This window comes from Triturus cristatus, chromosome 9 (genome assembly GCF_964204655.1).
Source record: "Triturus cristatus chromosome 9, aTriCri1.1, whole genome shotgun sequence".
Taxonomy (NCBI): domain Eukaryota; kingdom Metazoa; phylum Chordata; class Amphibia; order Caudata; family Salamandridae; genus Triturus; species Triturus cristatus.
Genome location: NC_140592.1, coordinates 728,573,024 through 728,590,360, shown reverse-complemented (window position 1 = coordinate 728,590,360; position 17,337 = coordinate 728,573,024). Strand labels below are relative to the sequence as shown.

Below are 17,337 nucleotides of genomic sequence, written 5' to 3'. Positions count from 1 at the left end.
CCAGAAAGCAATTAAAAATGCCCCTCACCTACAATTCCTCATATTTCTTTTGGTTTAATAAAGCACACATATTTAAAAACAAAATTTATTTTTTGCAACATCCCATTTAATGTGGTTTAATACATAAAAAGCAAAATAACTTCCGTCTAGATAAACTGAAATAAAGAGCATTCACACATTATTGTTAACATTAATCACTGGGCTTTAACAGCGGAGTAATCAGTGCACCTGGATGGCCCACTGGCAAACCAACTAAGCAAAACACTGACTTCAGGGAAGGAACTTGAAAATGGAGCTCAGTCCATTCTCTCGACCACCTCCTCCATATACATGAGAACTTTCCTAGGATATCACTACTCCACACCGGAGCAATTTAAAAAGGTGCGCCTTCACTTCTACCATAACTGTTAGGTTGTGGCACCTTGCCATCATAAATAGAAAAATGTTGACTACACCTCATCAAATTATCTACTGAGGAATAAGCAGCGTTACATTTTTATTTAGTTTCAAGAGGGGGAGGGAATTTCCTAATTTACAAAAATAGAATAAGGTTGAAAACTGTGCAAATTAGACTAGCATGTGCTTCCATTGCAGATCCAACAGCATGAAAGCAGAGCTAGAATTTAAACAAGGGTGCCAAGTGTTGAGACTGTACATATATTAAGTATCTATTACAAGTCAATGCACCAGTCTGATCCGTTATTTAGGTGCTTGTACACAAGCCATATATTCACCAATGGCCATTGGACTATTCTGTGACAAAGGATTTTACCTATATTTTGAGCAGGTTTCCTATGACCAGATCAATCCACAATGTACTAGAACCTACACAAACTACACTAGAAATGGAACTTTAGAGCATATATTATATATATACACATATATATATATATATATATATATATATATATATACATGGCACTGATGCTCACTAAATTATTTGGACGACATTAAACGGTCAATAAGAGTCTCAGTACCCTGGTAAGGTTGTCCCACATTAATTAACCAAATCCATATTTTCCATGAGCATTTCAGTTCACAGCGAGTCCATATCATGGAAGTATGCTCATACCAAATATCAAGTCCAGTAATGGGAATGCCACATCTTGAGGTGCTATAATATTGTGTGAGGTAATTACAGTCACAAGTCCTACTACTGAACATTACCTGCAGGATGTTGCATGGATTGCCAAATGTGTATCAGAACTTCGAGTAAGTCTCTGATAAAGTAGCGCCATGGGAGGAGGCAGTTTGTTACAAATATACGGAGGCAAACAAAAGGACAAAGCAAGATCCATTGTAATCAAAATGAAGAAAGCAGAGGACACTTGTGTGGAAACTTCAAAATTTTCAGCATGGTTGAACTCATCACTTCAATGTCCTGCTTCGGTCATAAGACTGGCCTTCGTCCTTCAAAAAAGCTGTTTTCTCTTCAGAAAACCATTGTCTAGTTCTGCGGTGGGGGAGGTGGTGGAGCAGGCATTCCAAACTGAGGTATACCTATTCCCATCATGGTGACAAAGTTGGGATGATCTGCTGGTGGTGGCGGAGGTGGTGGTGGAGGCGTTGCATACATCATGCCCGTGGTGCCAGGTGGGGGTGGAGGCAGAGAAGGTGGCACAACTGATGGTAGGGGAGGTTGAATACCAGGAGGTACTAAGGGCAGATTTCCTGGCATCTGAGATGCAGAAGTGGAGGCTGCAGTGGATCCCGGTTGCTGCTGCCATGGTGGAATGGTTGTGGCGACTGTGGATGTGCTAGTAGTGTCTACAGAGCAGAGAAAACAAAAGGATTAAAATTACAGCCTAAAACAAATAAACCTATGGGACTTTAAGGTCACATCAGGCTGTTATGCTAGCAAAACAGTACCCAGATTAACTGCACAGTGACAATGGAAGAGATACTCCTATTGGAATTCTGCATCATCAAAATTGTTAATCAGGAGCAGAATCCAAAACCCCCAGAGAAACAATTCCTTGTGGACAAACATGCGCGTTATCCCAGCCTTCGGAGAATCCAAGTTGCGCATGCGCAAATTTACCTACAAATAATCGTGAGGCAGCTGAGGTAGGAAGAAGAGGTGCTGCCTGCCTTCTGGGGCCCCGCCATGCTGTTCCGGCCGCACCCGATGCTCAAGAATAGGACCAGAGTCTCGGACTGTAAGCAATAAATTACACAACCTAAAAATGCAGTGAAACTGTGTTCTTTATACACCCAACCATTTCCCCCAGACAAGCAAAGCAGCACAACATTTAATTTCTGCAAAATAACTAGAAAGCAATAAAGTAGGTTATAATCAGGGCTTTATATTCTGGGATTCTAACAGCAATATAGCCTGCAAAAAAAGATATATATATCTCACTGCTGTATAAAGAGATACTATGTAAAGCAGGGACCAGAGTGAGCAAGACCGGAAGAGATGCCTCGTTACGATCTACAGAAAGTGCGCCTTAAGTATTAAGATAGAAACATACCTCATTTAAGAGTTCTAAGCAAAATATAGAATTACATGAATTCCTTCCTTCTGGTTTGAAAGTGTAAAAACAATTCTACACCGACTCAAACCTGCCCCAATACACTAGTAGGTTTTAAAACATGAACCAAACAGATGACCTGATATCGGTCATTTGCAATGAAGTTCTAATTACAGCACAGAATCATCTGAAATTGTCTTTTTTATGGCCAACATTAATGCCAATTCTAGTGCTTGAATTTGCTTATATCACATCATTGTCCTTCGCTGACTGAGAATGCTACCAGTCAAAAAACATTTAACTAACCTACCCTTAAGACAATGACAGAAATAGCAGAAAACTTAAAAATTGTATGCTTTTGCTCAAAGGTAACTCAAGTCACTCAATGAGCCTACAGCTCTTATGGCAAACACTACCTTATTTACAGAACACAAAAGCGTAGGAAGTCATAAACACTACAGAGCTGACAGATTATTTACTTTTTCGTACACAACTCTCCGGAACCCAGTCATGCTTTCAAGAGTTAGTCAGCTACCAAGTTCGAAATATGAAAGCTTAAGCACTTTAAACACAAGATTGTACAAACCAATGTTAATAAATGATGCAGACCTGAAAAGCAAGTTAATGAACTACAATCTTAATTCATTATGGACACCCTGAATTAAAAAAAAATGTGTGTATATGACTTTTCACATCGGTCACTGAAGATAACGTCAATCACTAGTACACAAAAAAAAAAACAATTAGCAAATTATCACTTTATTTTCAAATGTTCATTCACAGGTACAGAGCTTTGTTGCGATCACCTACAATGCAAATGGAACCCCGATCATTTAAAAACTAGGATGGCAACCACCCTTATTTAAAAAAAAAAAAAAAAAAAGGTAGTTACCTGTAACCGCTTTTCATAAGCGTTGGTATAGGACAGGTTTATTCGCTTCAAATAATCCTCCTCAGGCTAAGAATCTTTAGTGCACAAAATAATTTAGGAAGCACTAAATATTACTGCCCATACAAATTATCTGATTTTTCAACTTAAGTGTGGATGGGCTATAAGTTCTATGACAGTGGCAATTTAGATATGACAAAATTCCTTTGACCCATCAGGGAGGATGGTTGGTTGCATGCAACACCGTTAAACAGTTTAATGCCACTCAATTAAAGTTCTAGTTGTATAATTGTTCTCTAGCACAGAACCTCTCATTGATTCACACTTTGAAAACATAAAACTCTATGGGACCTCGGGATGGGGAGGCTTCAAAAGAAGTGTTCAATATAACCTACACATGTCCGCTCTAACAGCCATTTCCAAGCAGCAATGCCTAACGAAAATATGTGGATAGTTTCACATTTACAAAGAAGTAATGGGTAAGCACAGAAGGCAGCAACCCTTCCATACACCTAGAGTAGTGAACTCAGACAGCTCTCTGCAATAGGCATTTTGCTTTGATCATTTATTAATGTTGCCACCATATCTTGATAAAGTCTGTTTTAGCTTAAGACCAAAATATCAGGAAAGGGTTGTCCTGATGTCATATTTTCTTATTCTATCAAGCATTCTCCTGACATCCCACATGTGTCAAGTATTAAGTTACTTAAAATGGATGGGGGGAAACATAGTTGTATTTGCCACAAGGTGGAAAGAAAATGTAAACCTCCATTTTTATAGTCTTTTGTGCCAGTCAATGCCAAAGAGGTACTGAACACATGATCTTATTAGCCAAAGAACGTCTTGTCAAACTACAATAATGTTCAGAACAATAAAGTTGCATGTCAAAATGACAATTATGGTGTTTCAGGGATGTTTCAGTTGTGCTACATGTGTTAAATGGAATCGTTGAAAATTGAGATGAAACACCGTATGGGACTTGCAGCACTGAGTTGTCCAAGTTTTGAGATTAACAAAACTTTTTTCCTTGGGTAGACTGCCACTGAGAACATGGATTTTTAGAAGACAATTGGAGCCATCGGACTTAAATCTGCCAATTGCAGGGATTTTTGGGAATTCAAAGGAATTTGAGACAGACATTCTCTAGAACCAAGGTGCAAAACAAGCTGCCTGAATTAGAACGATTATTTTTACGCTGCAAGGAAACTTCAGAATGCTTTCATGTGTTCAAGCTTCCAGAACTCCAATAAGCAACGCTCGCCAACTGTTTTCTTCCATGAGCACACACATACATTTTTGGGGAGTATTACATAGCGTGAACTTGACCTGAAGGTATCAGAGCAATTTACACTTGTGTTAGACACATTCATTCTGTTCGGCATGGGGAGAGTAAGTGATTTGCTAAGACTCACAGGATAGCGAGCGTCCTTGCTGAGACTCAAACCCGGTTCCCCAGCTTCGAGATAGACTGCTCTAGCCGTTAGGACACATACCTACTTATACCTCTACTACACAGTAGAGCACTGCTTCTGAACCCTATCAATTACAGTCCACTGATGTCTGCAAACAATTTTCAAAGATAGGCTTTTGGAAGTATAACAAGATAGCCTGAAAGAATAGTTCTGAGCAACCATTAGTTGTTCAGACTTTTCAATGACTCTCCAGTGCTATTCTTCCTTCAGGAGCAGCACAAAAAGGAGCAGCAATAAAGGTTTCAGAAATTCCAGAACCACCACATTAAACCATTTGTACATATGAAATACTTATGCCTACAGTGAGTGTAAAAGTTAACTGAAGGACACAGGTTGCTCTCTGTATTAGAGGATTTTTGCCTACAGTCACAAAAGTACCTCAATGATTTATTTTGAGGAAGAACGGACTTTGCAACATACGTGGATGATATAAGACTATTGGTGCCCATATGCCACTTAATTGCTGACCAACGGAACAGGCGTGCACAGTATATATTTTTCTAAAACCAACTCTTCAAACTAAACTTCACAATACTACCTCGCAAGCTGTTAGAATCCGGACTATTCAACACTTGCGGTTTTAAATGGATGAATGGCATCTTTCGGTTATCGCTGCAATGTAACTGGAGCCTGCAGCTGAAAGGACCAACAGGGCCAGCTGATCTTTTCCCCTTGTTTGATAGAGTGTATGTCATCATTACTGGAGTAGATAGCTTTTTTTTGCACCTGTTTAACCAGCTACTCTGCTTGCCTGATTGCAGAAAAAGAGCAAAATATAAAACAAAAGGCTCTAGAATTAAAAGTTTTAGGATGGTCTGTGGAGGGTTCTCCTTAGTCATAAAAACAGGTGCTCTTCTAGGTAAAGTAAATAGAAGGCCAGTTTGAGGTTTAATCTACAGTGGCAAAAACGCAATCTCATTTGCTGGCCATTTCTTTGTTGGTATAACACCGGTGACACCTCGTGTTACACCGGTCCTAACTTCTAATGCTCAAGAATTCTTATCAGGGTGTGATCAGAATAGTACTCCCATGTCAGATGAGGAATATTTCTAAAGTTTAGTTTTCTAGGAAGACACCGAGATGGAGCAGGAGAAAAGTTTAGGTCACTGGCCAGGAAACGCCAACATTGATCTAGGCATGGTGACTTTATATTATCACGTCTTGCAGACCAGTTGTAGGCAAATGGCAATCCAGGTTCTATTTGCATTATCTAGTGACAGGGAAGATGGGCAAGTTTTCTATAAAACCCTTCTTGTAAAGTTACGTGTGTAGCATTTAGATTGCATTACTTTGGCAAGGACTGTCTTTGGACTTTGTGTGCCCCTCTATCCCCATAACTTTACGTAAAAAAAAAAATTCAAAACTTACGTGAAAACGTCTGTGGTATTATTTATTAGAATTAGAAAAAAGGTTAGAATACCAACTTATTTACACAGGAGGGTCTTAACATTTTATTTTCCACTTTAGGACAAAGGAAGGTAGTGTGGACAGTAGGGTGACTCTAGCCCACCTAATTATTTGCCAGAGCAGCTTCCCACCAATTCGTTTTTGAGTTTCGCCATGGACGAATGAGAACATTCTACATTGCTAATCATCAATTGCAATAAACAATAAGACACCTTATTCAAGCAGACACCACAAATTCTCAACACCATCTATGTGCAGGCCAATGATGATAAAAGACTTAGCAAAAGAGACATCACCTCAATAATACAGTACAGCTAAAAAAAACAATGGCTACTCCAGGGGGGAGGGGGGGGGGGGGATGGGGGAGAGAGGAGCCATCTTGGCTGAGAATATGAGAATTTCTCAGAGATAAGAGATGCAAACCTACGCCGGATGCAATACTAGACAAAGTAGCTCCTGTGTGGACCACTTGAATTTCTACATATTAACCCCCAGATACAAGATAAATGATTTAGGTGTCTTAAGCAGAGCGAAGTTAAGTGGCGGCATATTTGTGATTATCCCAAAATAGTTGGATACTGGTGACTCCATTAACAAATTCTGTATCCGTAAGCTCAATATTTACTTTGCCAATGATACCCAGCCATCCCACTGGGAGTCTCCGCGAATCCTAGAATGCAGATGGCAGATAAAAAGATATTTCTGGTCACACTGACAGCCAGATGCCTAATCCTCCAAAACTGGAAGTCTGTGTTTCTCTCCAACTTTTGTATACTGGCGGGCAAAAATGGAAAAGATTGAGGGCCTAGAACCCCGTTATACTTTAATATCCAGATCCTATAAGACATTTAGGAAGCTATGAACAGGATTATGAAGTAAGGCGGTCTGTGCAAGTTAGGGAGCCTAAGCCAGGAACAGGGGAATGTTTAACAGGGTCCATTGTGGTAGTGCCATATTTAATCTATGTACTGAAATGAACTTTCGTATTGTCTCAGATTGGTGATGTATTCATATGAACTCTGTGGAACTAATCTGTATTATGGGGCCAACAAACCAAATTAACATTTCTAAAATACAGGAAACTATTTCAACAAATCAGTGTACATTCCATCCAGTAGCACCCCAAACAATCATACTTTCTCTAAGGGAAGACACAGACATTACAACAAACTGCATTAAGGCCACCTCAAGGGCTAAGGCATGCCATAGTTAACATACAGATTTTGAGTACAGAAATTGGAATATAATAACACAATCAGCACAAACACGAAAGAATAAGAAAAGCTCTAGGTCATTTAATCATACTGTATTAGAGGGTTACGAGCAACCGCTCATAAGGACCGCTTTCTTATCTCTCGGGCAATCAATATCTTTTTATGACTAACAGTTTTATATAGCGCGAACTTGACCCGAATCGGGTATCAGAGTGCTTTACATAGCACCAGTTGCATTACAAAACGGTATATTCATTTTTTTTTTGTTAGGCACGGGGAGATTAAGTGATTCGCCCAGAATCACAGGATGTTCAGTCGTTGCCGAGACTCAAATCCAGTTCCCAGATTCGAGGTCGACCGCCCTAGCCGTTAGGCCAACTCCTCTCCCAGAGAAGTTGCAGTGCTGACTAACCACACATTTCACCTCTTCAAATCATAGAAACGACCCAGCTTGCTATTAAACCATTCATTTCAGAGAGATTTAACTTAAGGATTGCTTGCAAATTCATGGTCAACTTAGCTGACTCTGCTCATGTACTAGGTGAGTCACAGTGGTCTAGCAATTTTCATTCAAATTAGATAGGTAAGTAGAATGCTTATTCTTATAGACTGTATTCAGGTATAGACTTAAAACTGACCATTTTCCGACAATCTTTTCAATTGGCTCCCGTTACTGTCCTTCCTAAATGGCTGCTTTTGATTTGTAAGTAGGCTTAGTAATCCCTCCTTAGTACAGTCTTTTCTAGGCCACGCACCTTCCTTTTTCACAGCACAGCATGCACGCTTTAACTATAGCAACCACGCACCTTCCTTTTCCTCGGAGTTCTTATCAATGGTGGCAGCATGCCTTTATTTCCGCTCTCGTCTCGCCCCTCGCAATTCACTTAATCTCCTGTGCTTTTTCCAAGAACATCTCCCGTCTCAGCTTCTTTGCAGTGTCATTGTTCTTCGATCGCACCACGTCCTGCCCCTCGCTGCTCGAACAGCGCTTTCCACTCCCACCAAACAATATTTTTTTAGTGGCTTATAGCGTAGTGGTGCACTTTACATGAGCACCACTTAAACCATTAGTTTACATCTTGCACAGCAAATCCAGTGATTCGCCCTGAATCGGATGTTGAGTAGACATCGACACAAACTGTTCCTCAGCTCCAAAGCAGGCAGCTCTTGCCGTTACGCCATATGGTCTTCAGTTCTGTGTTGCTGCTTTTAACAGATGTAGGCGTTTTAAGTTCAGGATCAGATGACGGCATTCATTTTCAACTCACAAAGATTCCGGTAATTGCATTTTTTAAAACATTAATATTGGGATTCGCTCAATCACAGGATGTTGAGCTGCTGCGAAGACTCGAACCTGGTCCCCAAGCACCAAAGTTGGCAGCTCTAGCCATAACACCACATCCTCCCCATTGCAAGACGGGTGTTTGCAGCTGGATGCATAGGCACCCCCTTATTTCAGACAACCTGCCCCAAACAAAAGATTCCAGGTTCTTGCTGTGAGCAGCATATGCCCTTCCCTGTGCTGCGGTCCTCTCGTTTTGAAATCTTGCTCTCGTCTTTTGAGTTTGAGATGTACCAGTACTGTGCTCCCTTCAACAGCAGCTTTGAGCTTTCCATACACATTCTTTTACGCACAGAGTTTCATTCCTGCAGACCTTTCATGGCTCAGAGGCACACCCGCTCACTGGAAAACGTACCCTTTATAGCCAAGAAACGTTAATTTGTGGCTTCCTTTCAAAATGGGTGATATTTGTAGTATGTAAGATGAAGCTATTGCCATGTGTGCATTTTTTCTTTACATCACTCTTTCAAATGTCTCCTTGGATTTAAATAGAGGTGGGTATAGTTGAGAACACTTGCTATACCATTGTACTTATTAGTTTCAGTGATTTCTTTCTTTTTCTGCTAAGAGTGAGGGAGGATTGGCTCAATGCCATCTCCCTCCTCCCCATCCCTCTTGCACTTCCTTGTCAAATGGATGGCTTCCTATTGGCAGGGAAAAAAGACAATTTACTGCATTAGAGACTATGAAGATTTTATGGGGACGTTTTGGTGGAAGGAACGAGCAGTCTGGTTATCCTTGCTAATCTGTTCACCTATGCATCGTGCTGCTGTACTACATGAACACAGCAACGTTTGCAGACAATATTAAAATTATACGTTTTTATGTAGCATCGACTGGGCCTAAAGAACACCTGAGCGCTGTGCAGAAAACAGGTAACCTATCGGCTTCCTAAACGGAAAAAGCAGGCATTTGCAATGCAATCAGTCTCGCATTTGTGAAACTTTGAGCTATTGGCGTTGCAAATGCGGTTAGTTTTATTTTTGGGGTAAAAAAAAATATATACCAGCAGTAGCCCGAGTACTAATAGATATTCCACAAAGCTAGGAAAAGGTGCAGCACCACAGACTGTTACCAGGTGTCTGTGGAGTTGTAAAGGGACCTCTATTAGCCACATAAGATACTGCACTCTCAATGCAATTATAAAGAGAAAGATTGCAGCTTAGCAAACGTTTTGCTAGGAAGTGAGATTTTTGTTAGCTTGGTTTTAAACATGCACCATTGTTTATTTAAATAACAGCCCGTGACAAATTCTTAAAGCTGCAAATCTACTCCTGCAGACAAGTTACCATCTTGTTTTGCATCGCAAAACAGGCTATGCATTGACTTCATAGCAGTTATCTTATTACGGTGGCTGGCTTGGAGACGAGGTTGAACTTGTAAACAGATGCTTTGGTGGATACATCAGCCTGTATATCCCTCACTTTTTGAATATACCCCTCGCGCAGCATTCCACAAAAACTTTTCTATATAGTACCCCAACTCTACGAGGGCGTCATAATGCTGCGACTCCACGTGAGGACATTGGAGCCATAAGACCACCTAGCCCGCGGGCTGACCTCAGTTTCCACCTATTTTTCCCTGCCAGAGGCAAATTGGTGAACCAACATTTCCAACAAACCAGGTAGTATACAGTATATCCCACATTAATGAAATAATGTGATCTGTAAAGCGGCAACTTGGCCCCCTTCCACACTTTTGGTAAAGTTAGGCACCCTCCTCAGATTGGAGGAATGCTTGGGGATTATATTCAAATGGCGAGGAATCCACAGGCAGATGTACCATCAGAAGACCTTCACTGGTAGATACAGCATCTGCCTGTGGATTCCTCATGGACCTACCCACGTTGCCCATCTGCTTATATGATATATAATATTTGTAGAGCGCACAGCTACTGTTGCGGACCCTGTAAAGGGGAGAGAGCATCTTTAAGGTTGTTGCTGGAACACGTTTTCAACATCTTCCTAATGGTGAGTATCTCAGGCACCTGTTTAATAGTCACTGGTAAGATGTTCCAGACACAGGCCACTTGAACTTGCAAAGAACAGCCTCCAATTCGAGTGAGGGAGAACTTAGGAAGAAAAGGGGACCGTGTTAGAGATGGACCCTCAACAGGAGTGCCTGGTGTTAGATATTTTGTGATCCTTCCCTCTACCATGAGGGTCTCCGCGAAGGAGTCTTAGATGGTCTTAATTTTGACGTTGAAAAATGAGGCAAGTAGGTTAGTCTATCCCATAGTGGGAGTGAAAGGTCTGGCTGCCGCCTTCGGAGAGGAAAAATCTTTTACAATTTAAAACATTTCTTTGCTTTTAATTCCAGATAACTATACTCGATACTGGAAATAAGTTTGTATACACATGGAATGTTTCTTATGAGATTTTCTATATAATTTATGAGTATGCTATGGACTTTGAAATTCAAGTGCATGTGGTTATTTCATTAATGTGGCATATACTGCATACTACGTGTTTGTAGGAAATGTTGGTTCACCCGATCGCCTCAAAGGCATGGAAAACATGGGTGGAAACGGACCATCAGCACACCGACGAGGTCTTATGGCTCAGATGAAGTCACAGAGTCGCGTGCAGAGCTGTGAAATAAAGTCCTTGCCGACATAGGAGAGCTATTGAGAATCTTTGTGGAACACTGCGCATGAGGTATATTCAAAAGGTGAACAATCAACAAGCAGATACTGTACCACCAGAAGAACAAGTTACTTACCTTCGGTAACGATGCATCTGTAAGAAACATTAGTTAGATTCCTCACCTTAGAATATCCCCAGGCGTCAGGCTGGATCCGGAAAGATGTGTCAGCAATACCCTTGCGCGTCGCTAGGCGTCATCTGCGGCTCCGCGTCCGTCGTGCGCCGGAATGACGTCTGAGTACTTAGACGCCACCCTCGCGCACGGACGTCAGTTCTTGTACATAGCTTTCCGCGCCAGGAACAAAATCTAGGGCCCTGAAAAGGATAGCCTTAACCCTAGATGTCAGTTCGCAGAACGGGGAGGATGGGTGGGGCGGTGAGGAATCTAAGGAATATGCTACTTACCAGTATGCATCTGTTCTTGGCATGTAGAGCTGCAGAGTTGTACACTTAGCATAGGTCGCCATCTGGTGTTGGGCCCGGATGTTTGCAGTTTGTTTTTCTTCTTGGACCGTGCTTGGAAGTCACGAGTTTGGTGACTCCTCCTTCGGTCCGTACTGCGCATGGGCTTCGGCTCCATCCTCAGATTGTTTTTCGCCAACAGGGAAATGATGGAGCGTAGTAATAACAGTGAGAAACCCATGTGTGTTGTATCTAAATAAGATGGACTGGAACGGATACAGGTAGCCGGGGAGGCGGGTGGGCGTGTACAACTCTGCAGCTCTACATGCCAAGAACAGATGCATACTGGTAAGTAGCATATTCCGTTCGAGGCATATGAGCTGCAGATTGTACACTTAGCATAGATTATATAGCAGTACCCAACCTTAGCGGCGACCACCGGTATCCGTTGCAGCTGTTTGAAAGAGTGTTTTTAGTACAGCCTGGCCCACCCTAGCTTGCTGCTGGGAATGCACATCTACACAGTAGTGTTTTGTGAATGTGTGCGGTGTAGACCATGTGGCTGCCTTGCATATGTCATCTAAGGGTATATTCCCTAGAAAAGCCATAGAAGCCCCTAACTTTCTTGTAGAGTGGGCTTTAGGGGGAACAGATAATGTTCTCTTTGCCTTCTGATAGCAAATTTGTATGCATTTTACAATCCACCTAGCTATCCCTGATTTTGAGATGGGGTTGCCTTTATGTGGTGGAGAAAAGGAAACGAACAACTGTTTGGTCTTCCTGAAGGGTTGCATTCTTTGCATGTAATATAGCAACGCTCTTTTCACATCTAGTGTGTGTAAGGCCCTTTCCGCAACAGATTGGGGTTGCGAAAAGAAGACAGGTAATTCCACTGATTGATTGAGGTGGAAGGGGGTAATGACTTTGGGCAGGAACTTCGGATTAGTTCGAAGTATGACCTTGCTGTGATGCATTTGTATGTAAGGTTCCTGTATGGTGAACGCTTGTATTTCACCAACCCTTCTAAGGGAAGTGATAGCTACAAGGAAAGCTGTTTTCCAGGTGAGAAATTGTAGCTCACATTTGTGCATTGGTTCGAAGGGCGGACCCATTAGTCGTGTAAGGACCAAATTTAGATTCCATACAGGGGAGGGTGGTGCCCTGGGAGGAATTACTCGTTTAAGGCCTTCCATGAAGGCTTTAATAGCGGGCACTCTGAAGAGTGACAAATGCTGTCTGTTTTGTAGATAGGCAGCGATCGCTGCTAGGTGTAGGCGTATGGATGAATACGCTAGGTTACACCTGTGAAGATGGAGCAGATAGCATATGATGTGTTGTATGGATGCATCTAGAGGGTTGATTGTATTGTTACGGCAGTACATTACAAATCTTTTCCACTTTGCGGCATAGCATGCTCTAGTGGTAGGACGTCTGGCTTCCATGATGATGTTCATGCAATCAGGGGGAAGGTTAAGGTACCCGAATTCTAAGATTTCAGGAGCCAGATCGCCAGGTTGAGCTGAGCTGGGTCCGGGTGCCTGATTTCTCCATGGTTCTGGGTTAGGAGGCATGGGGAAAGGTGCAGTTTTTGATGTGGTACCACTGATAGTTGTAGTAGCGTGGTGTACCACGGCTGTCTGGCCCACGTCGGAGCTACCAGAATGAGTGTGAGGGAGTGCTGTTGTAGTTTCCTGACCACTAATGGAATTAGTGGGAGAGGTGGAAAGGCGTATGCAAATCTGCCTGACCAGTTCATCCATATCGCATTGCCCTTGGACAATGGGTGTGGGTATCTGGCGGCGAAGCTTGGGCATTTTTTGTTTTCGTGGGTGGCGAAGAGGTCTATTTGAGGATGCCCCCACTGTTGGAAGAATGGGTGAAGAACTTGTGGATGCAGTTCCCATTCGTGTAGTTGTTGAGTCTGTCTGCTGAGCAGATCTGCTATGGTGTTTTGTACGCCTGGAACATGTTGTGCCAGGAGAAAAATGTTTTGGGGAATTGCCCATCTCCATATGCTCTGGGCTAAGCGGGAGAGCTGGGGAGAGTGTGTCCCCCCCTGTTTCTGTATATAATACATCGCAGTCATGTTGTCTGTGCGAATGAGGACTGCTTTGCCTGAAATCTGCTTTTGGAAAGATTTTAGGGCTAGAAAGATCGCCAAAAGCTCCAGATGGTTGATGTGGAGCGTTTTTTGCTGTGGCGTCCATAGACCTTGCATTGTGAGGTGTAAGAGGTGCGCTCCCCAGCCGGAGAGCGATGCGTCCGCTGTTAGAGTCACTTGGGGAACCGGGTCCAGGAACGGCCGTCCCTTGGAAAGGTTTGTGGTGTTCCACCACTGCAGAGAGTGATGTGTGCGGCCGTCCACCAACACCAGATCCGTTAGCTGACCCTGGGCCTGGTTCCACTGTTGTGCTAGGCACTCCTGAAGTGGACGCATGTGGAGTCTTGCATGGGGCACTATGAAGATGCAAGACGCCATCATCCCTATGAGCTTCATAAACACTCTTGCTGGTAGAGAGTGTTGAGGAAGGAATATTTTGCGTAAGGCTAGAATGCCTGTGATTCTGGCTGGGTTTGGATAGGCAATACCTTTTGAGGTGTCTATGGTGGCCCCGAGATATTGCTTTGTGTGAGATGGTATGAGGTGGGACTTTTGGTAGTTCACCGTGAAGCCTAGCTGATGAAGCAGTTGGATGGTGCTGTTTGTATGTTGCACGCATTGGTGGTAGGACGCGGCTTTTATGAGCCAGTCGTCTAAGTAAGGGAAGACGTGAACATGTTGACGTCTGAGGTGTGCTGCTACTACTGCTAGGCATTTGGTAAACACCCGTGGTGCAGTGGTGACCCCGAAGGGGAGAACCTTGAATTGGTAATGTTGCCCGTCCACCACGAACCTGAGGTATTTTCTGTGAGAGGGGTGTATTGGAATGTGAAAGTACGCGTCTTTCAGATCCAGTGTTGTGAGAAAGTCTCCCTGGCAGAGGAGTGGGAGGACTTGTTGTAAGGTGACCATGTGAAAGTGGTCTGAATGTATGTAGGCATTTAGAGGCCGGAGATCCAGAATGGGTCTGAGGGTCTCGTCTTTCTTTGGGATTAAGAAATATAGGGAGTAGACCCCTAGATTTCGTTGATTGTCGGGTACCTGCTCTATGGCGTGTTTCTGGAGGAGCGAGAGTACCTCTTGTTTGAGCAGTGTGGAATGCTCTTGGGACATTGGACGGTGCCTTGGTGGGATATTGGGTGGGGTAGATGTTAGCTCGAGGCAGTACCCTGACCGAATGATTTGGGTCACCCATTTGTCCGATGTTATGGACTCCCATACGTGGATAAAATCTTGTAGTCTGCCCCCGACCGGAGTGGAATGGTCTGGGGGGAGGGAAGGGGAGTCATTGTGCGGGTGGGGTGGCAGAACGGGTATTGTTGGTTTTGCCCCTGCCCTTATTGTTGTTGCCTCTGTAGCCACCTCTTTGGTTGCCCTTTGAAAAGGTATTTTGAGGAGGGGATTTGTAGGAGGTAGAGGCATTATCAGTGGAGGAGCCTCTACCTGTGCCACGAAAGGACGAGCGTCGAAAGGAACGCTTAGAGGCTTGGGTCTGGAGCGCTCCCATAGACTTCGCTGTGTCTGTATCTTTCTTCATTTTTTCGAGCGCTTCGTCTACCTTTGGGCCAAAGAGTGTTTGCTGGTCAAAGGTGTGATTAAGTATTGATGTCTGGACCTCAGGCTTGAACCCTGATATCCTGAGCCAGGCATGGCGGCGAAGCAGGACACTGGTGTTTATGGCTCTAGAAGCAGTGTCTGCTGCATCGAGGGCACACTTAATGGAGGTGTTTGTGATTAGTTTGCCCTCCTGTATCAAGTCATGAGCTTGGCGTTTGTATTTCTCTGGAAGGTGCTGCATAAGAGCCTCTAATTCATCATAGTGTGCTCTATCATATCGCGCAAGCAGTGCTTGTGTATTTGCAATGCGCCACATGTTTGCAGCCTGGTAGGCGGTGCGTTTACCAGACGCGTCCAGAAGTTTAGATTCCTTGTCTGGTGGTGGGGCATCTCCTGAGGATTGGGAGTTAGCCCGCTTTCTAGCTGTGGAGACAACTAGGGAATCTAGAGGAGCAGGGCCCTTGATGTATGCAGGGTCTGTGGGTGCCGCCTTGTACTTCTTCTCTATTCTAGGGTTTAGTACTCTGGCTCTGACAGGGTCTTTGAATACCTCTGTAGCGTGCTTGGTGACACCCTTAAGCATGGGTAAAATAGCAGTGGAACGATCTTGTAAATCAAATGTATCCAGTAGGAAGTCTTCTTCCACTGGTTCCGTGTGCATGTCCACCCCATGGTAGTGTGCTGCTCTCTGCACTAAATGGTGAAACCCTAAAGAGTCCTCTGGAGGAGACGGCCTTGATGGGTATAGGTCGTCTTGAGGTACATTGGGTACATCAGGGTTATTATAATCCTCCCATGGATCTGGGGTCCCTGGTGGGGTGGGATCCATTGGGGCGTCCCCTGGGTCATTGTCCGGGTCCCCGTCATCCGGATCTGGGGATGGGGCCGGATCGTAGTGAGGTAAAGGTGGAGGGGGTGGTGGTGGGAGGGGGGGTGGCAGTGGGGAGGGTACTCTAAGGGGAGAAGTGGCTGAGTCCCTCTTTTTGGGTGGAGGAGGAGGAGCCGGAGCCTCAAGGCGACGCTTCTTAGTAATCACAGTCAAAAGGCCAGTCTTTGGATCTCTGGACAAAGTCTTTTGTAAAGGGTCTGGTGTAAACAGAGCCAATGGCGCCGAGTCGTCTGTCGGCACCGGCGATTTCGGAACCGGAGGTTTCGATGTTCTGTGTACGCCTTGCTTTTTGGAGGTCTCCGTGTGTTTCGGCGTGGAATGCTGTTTCGGCGCCGGAGCGTCGGTGCCGACCGATTTCTGTTTGGTCGGCGCCGAGTGTCCAGGTTTCGGCACCGGTGGTTTCGGAGTCGAGCTGGATTTTGCAGGCTTCGGTGCCGAGTGGTGTTTATCGGCACCGGGCGTCGGCTGGCTCGATCCCGAGCTGCCGTGAGACTTTGAGTGCTTCGACACCGGGCCCGAAGGTGGGGTGATCGAGGCTTTGGTTTTGGTTTTGCCCAGGCCGGCAGGCGAGGGAGTAACCGGAGTCTCTTTGGTTTTCGGTGCGGGGCTGGGAGGGGGCATTGTACTCACGGCCCGCTGTCCTGGTGTTACGTCCTCCAGGTCGGAGTCGTCGGCCTCGGAAGCGCTGACGATGTCTTCTCCCAGTTCGGTGTGTGTCTGCCCCGAAGCTTCGGCGTCGTCTCCGAAGATGTCCGGTGGAACTGTCGAGGATGAGTGCGCCATGGTGCGTCGAGCCCTTCGATCTCGGATCGTTTTCTTCGATCGAAAAGACTTGCAGGCGGGGCAGTCTCGAGCCTCGTGTTCCGGAGAGAGGCAAAGGTTACACACCTGATGGAGGTCGGTGTGGGGAAATTTAGACCCACATTCTGGGCACTTTTTAAACGG

The 17,337-nt window shown here is 44.3% G+C and overlaps 1 protein-coding gene across 4 annotated transcripts in view; it reads right to left on the bottom strand.

Annotated features, from left to right (window-relative positions):
* Positions 1-1,307: 1,307 nt before the first annotated feature.
* The window catches only part of SF1 (splicing factor 1), a 211,642-nt gene continuing 195,612 nt past the window's right edge, over positions 1,308-17,337 (bottom strand). For 2 of the 4 annotated variants that reach the window (XM_085625936.1, XM_085625933.1), the window contains exon 12: positions 1,308-1,767. In XM_085625936.1, coding sequence (XP_085482062.1) covers positions 1,448-1,767 — 320 coding nt within the window. In that variant the 3' untranslated portion in view covers positions 1,308-1,447. Of the gene's footprint in view, positions 1,768-2,041; positions 2,158-17,337 lie in introns of all 4 variants that reach the window. The other 2 variants (XM_085625934.1, XM_085625935.1) reach the window with 2 other exon arrangements.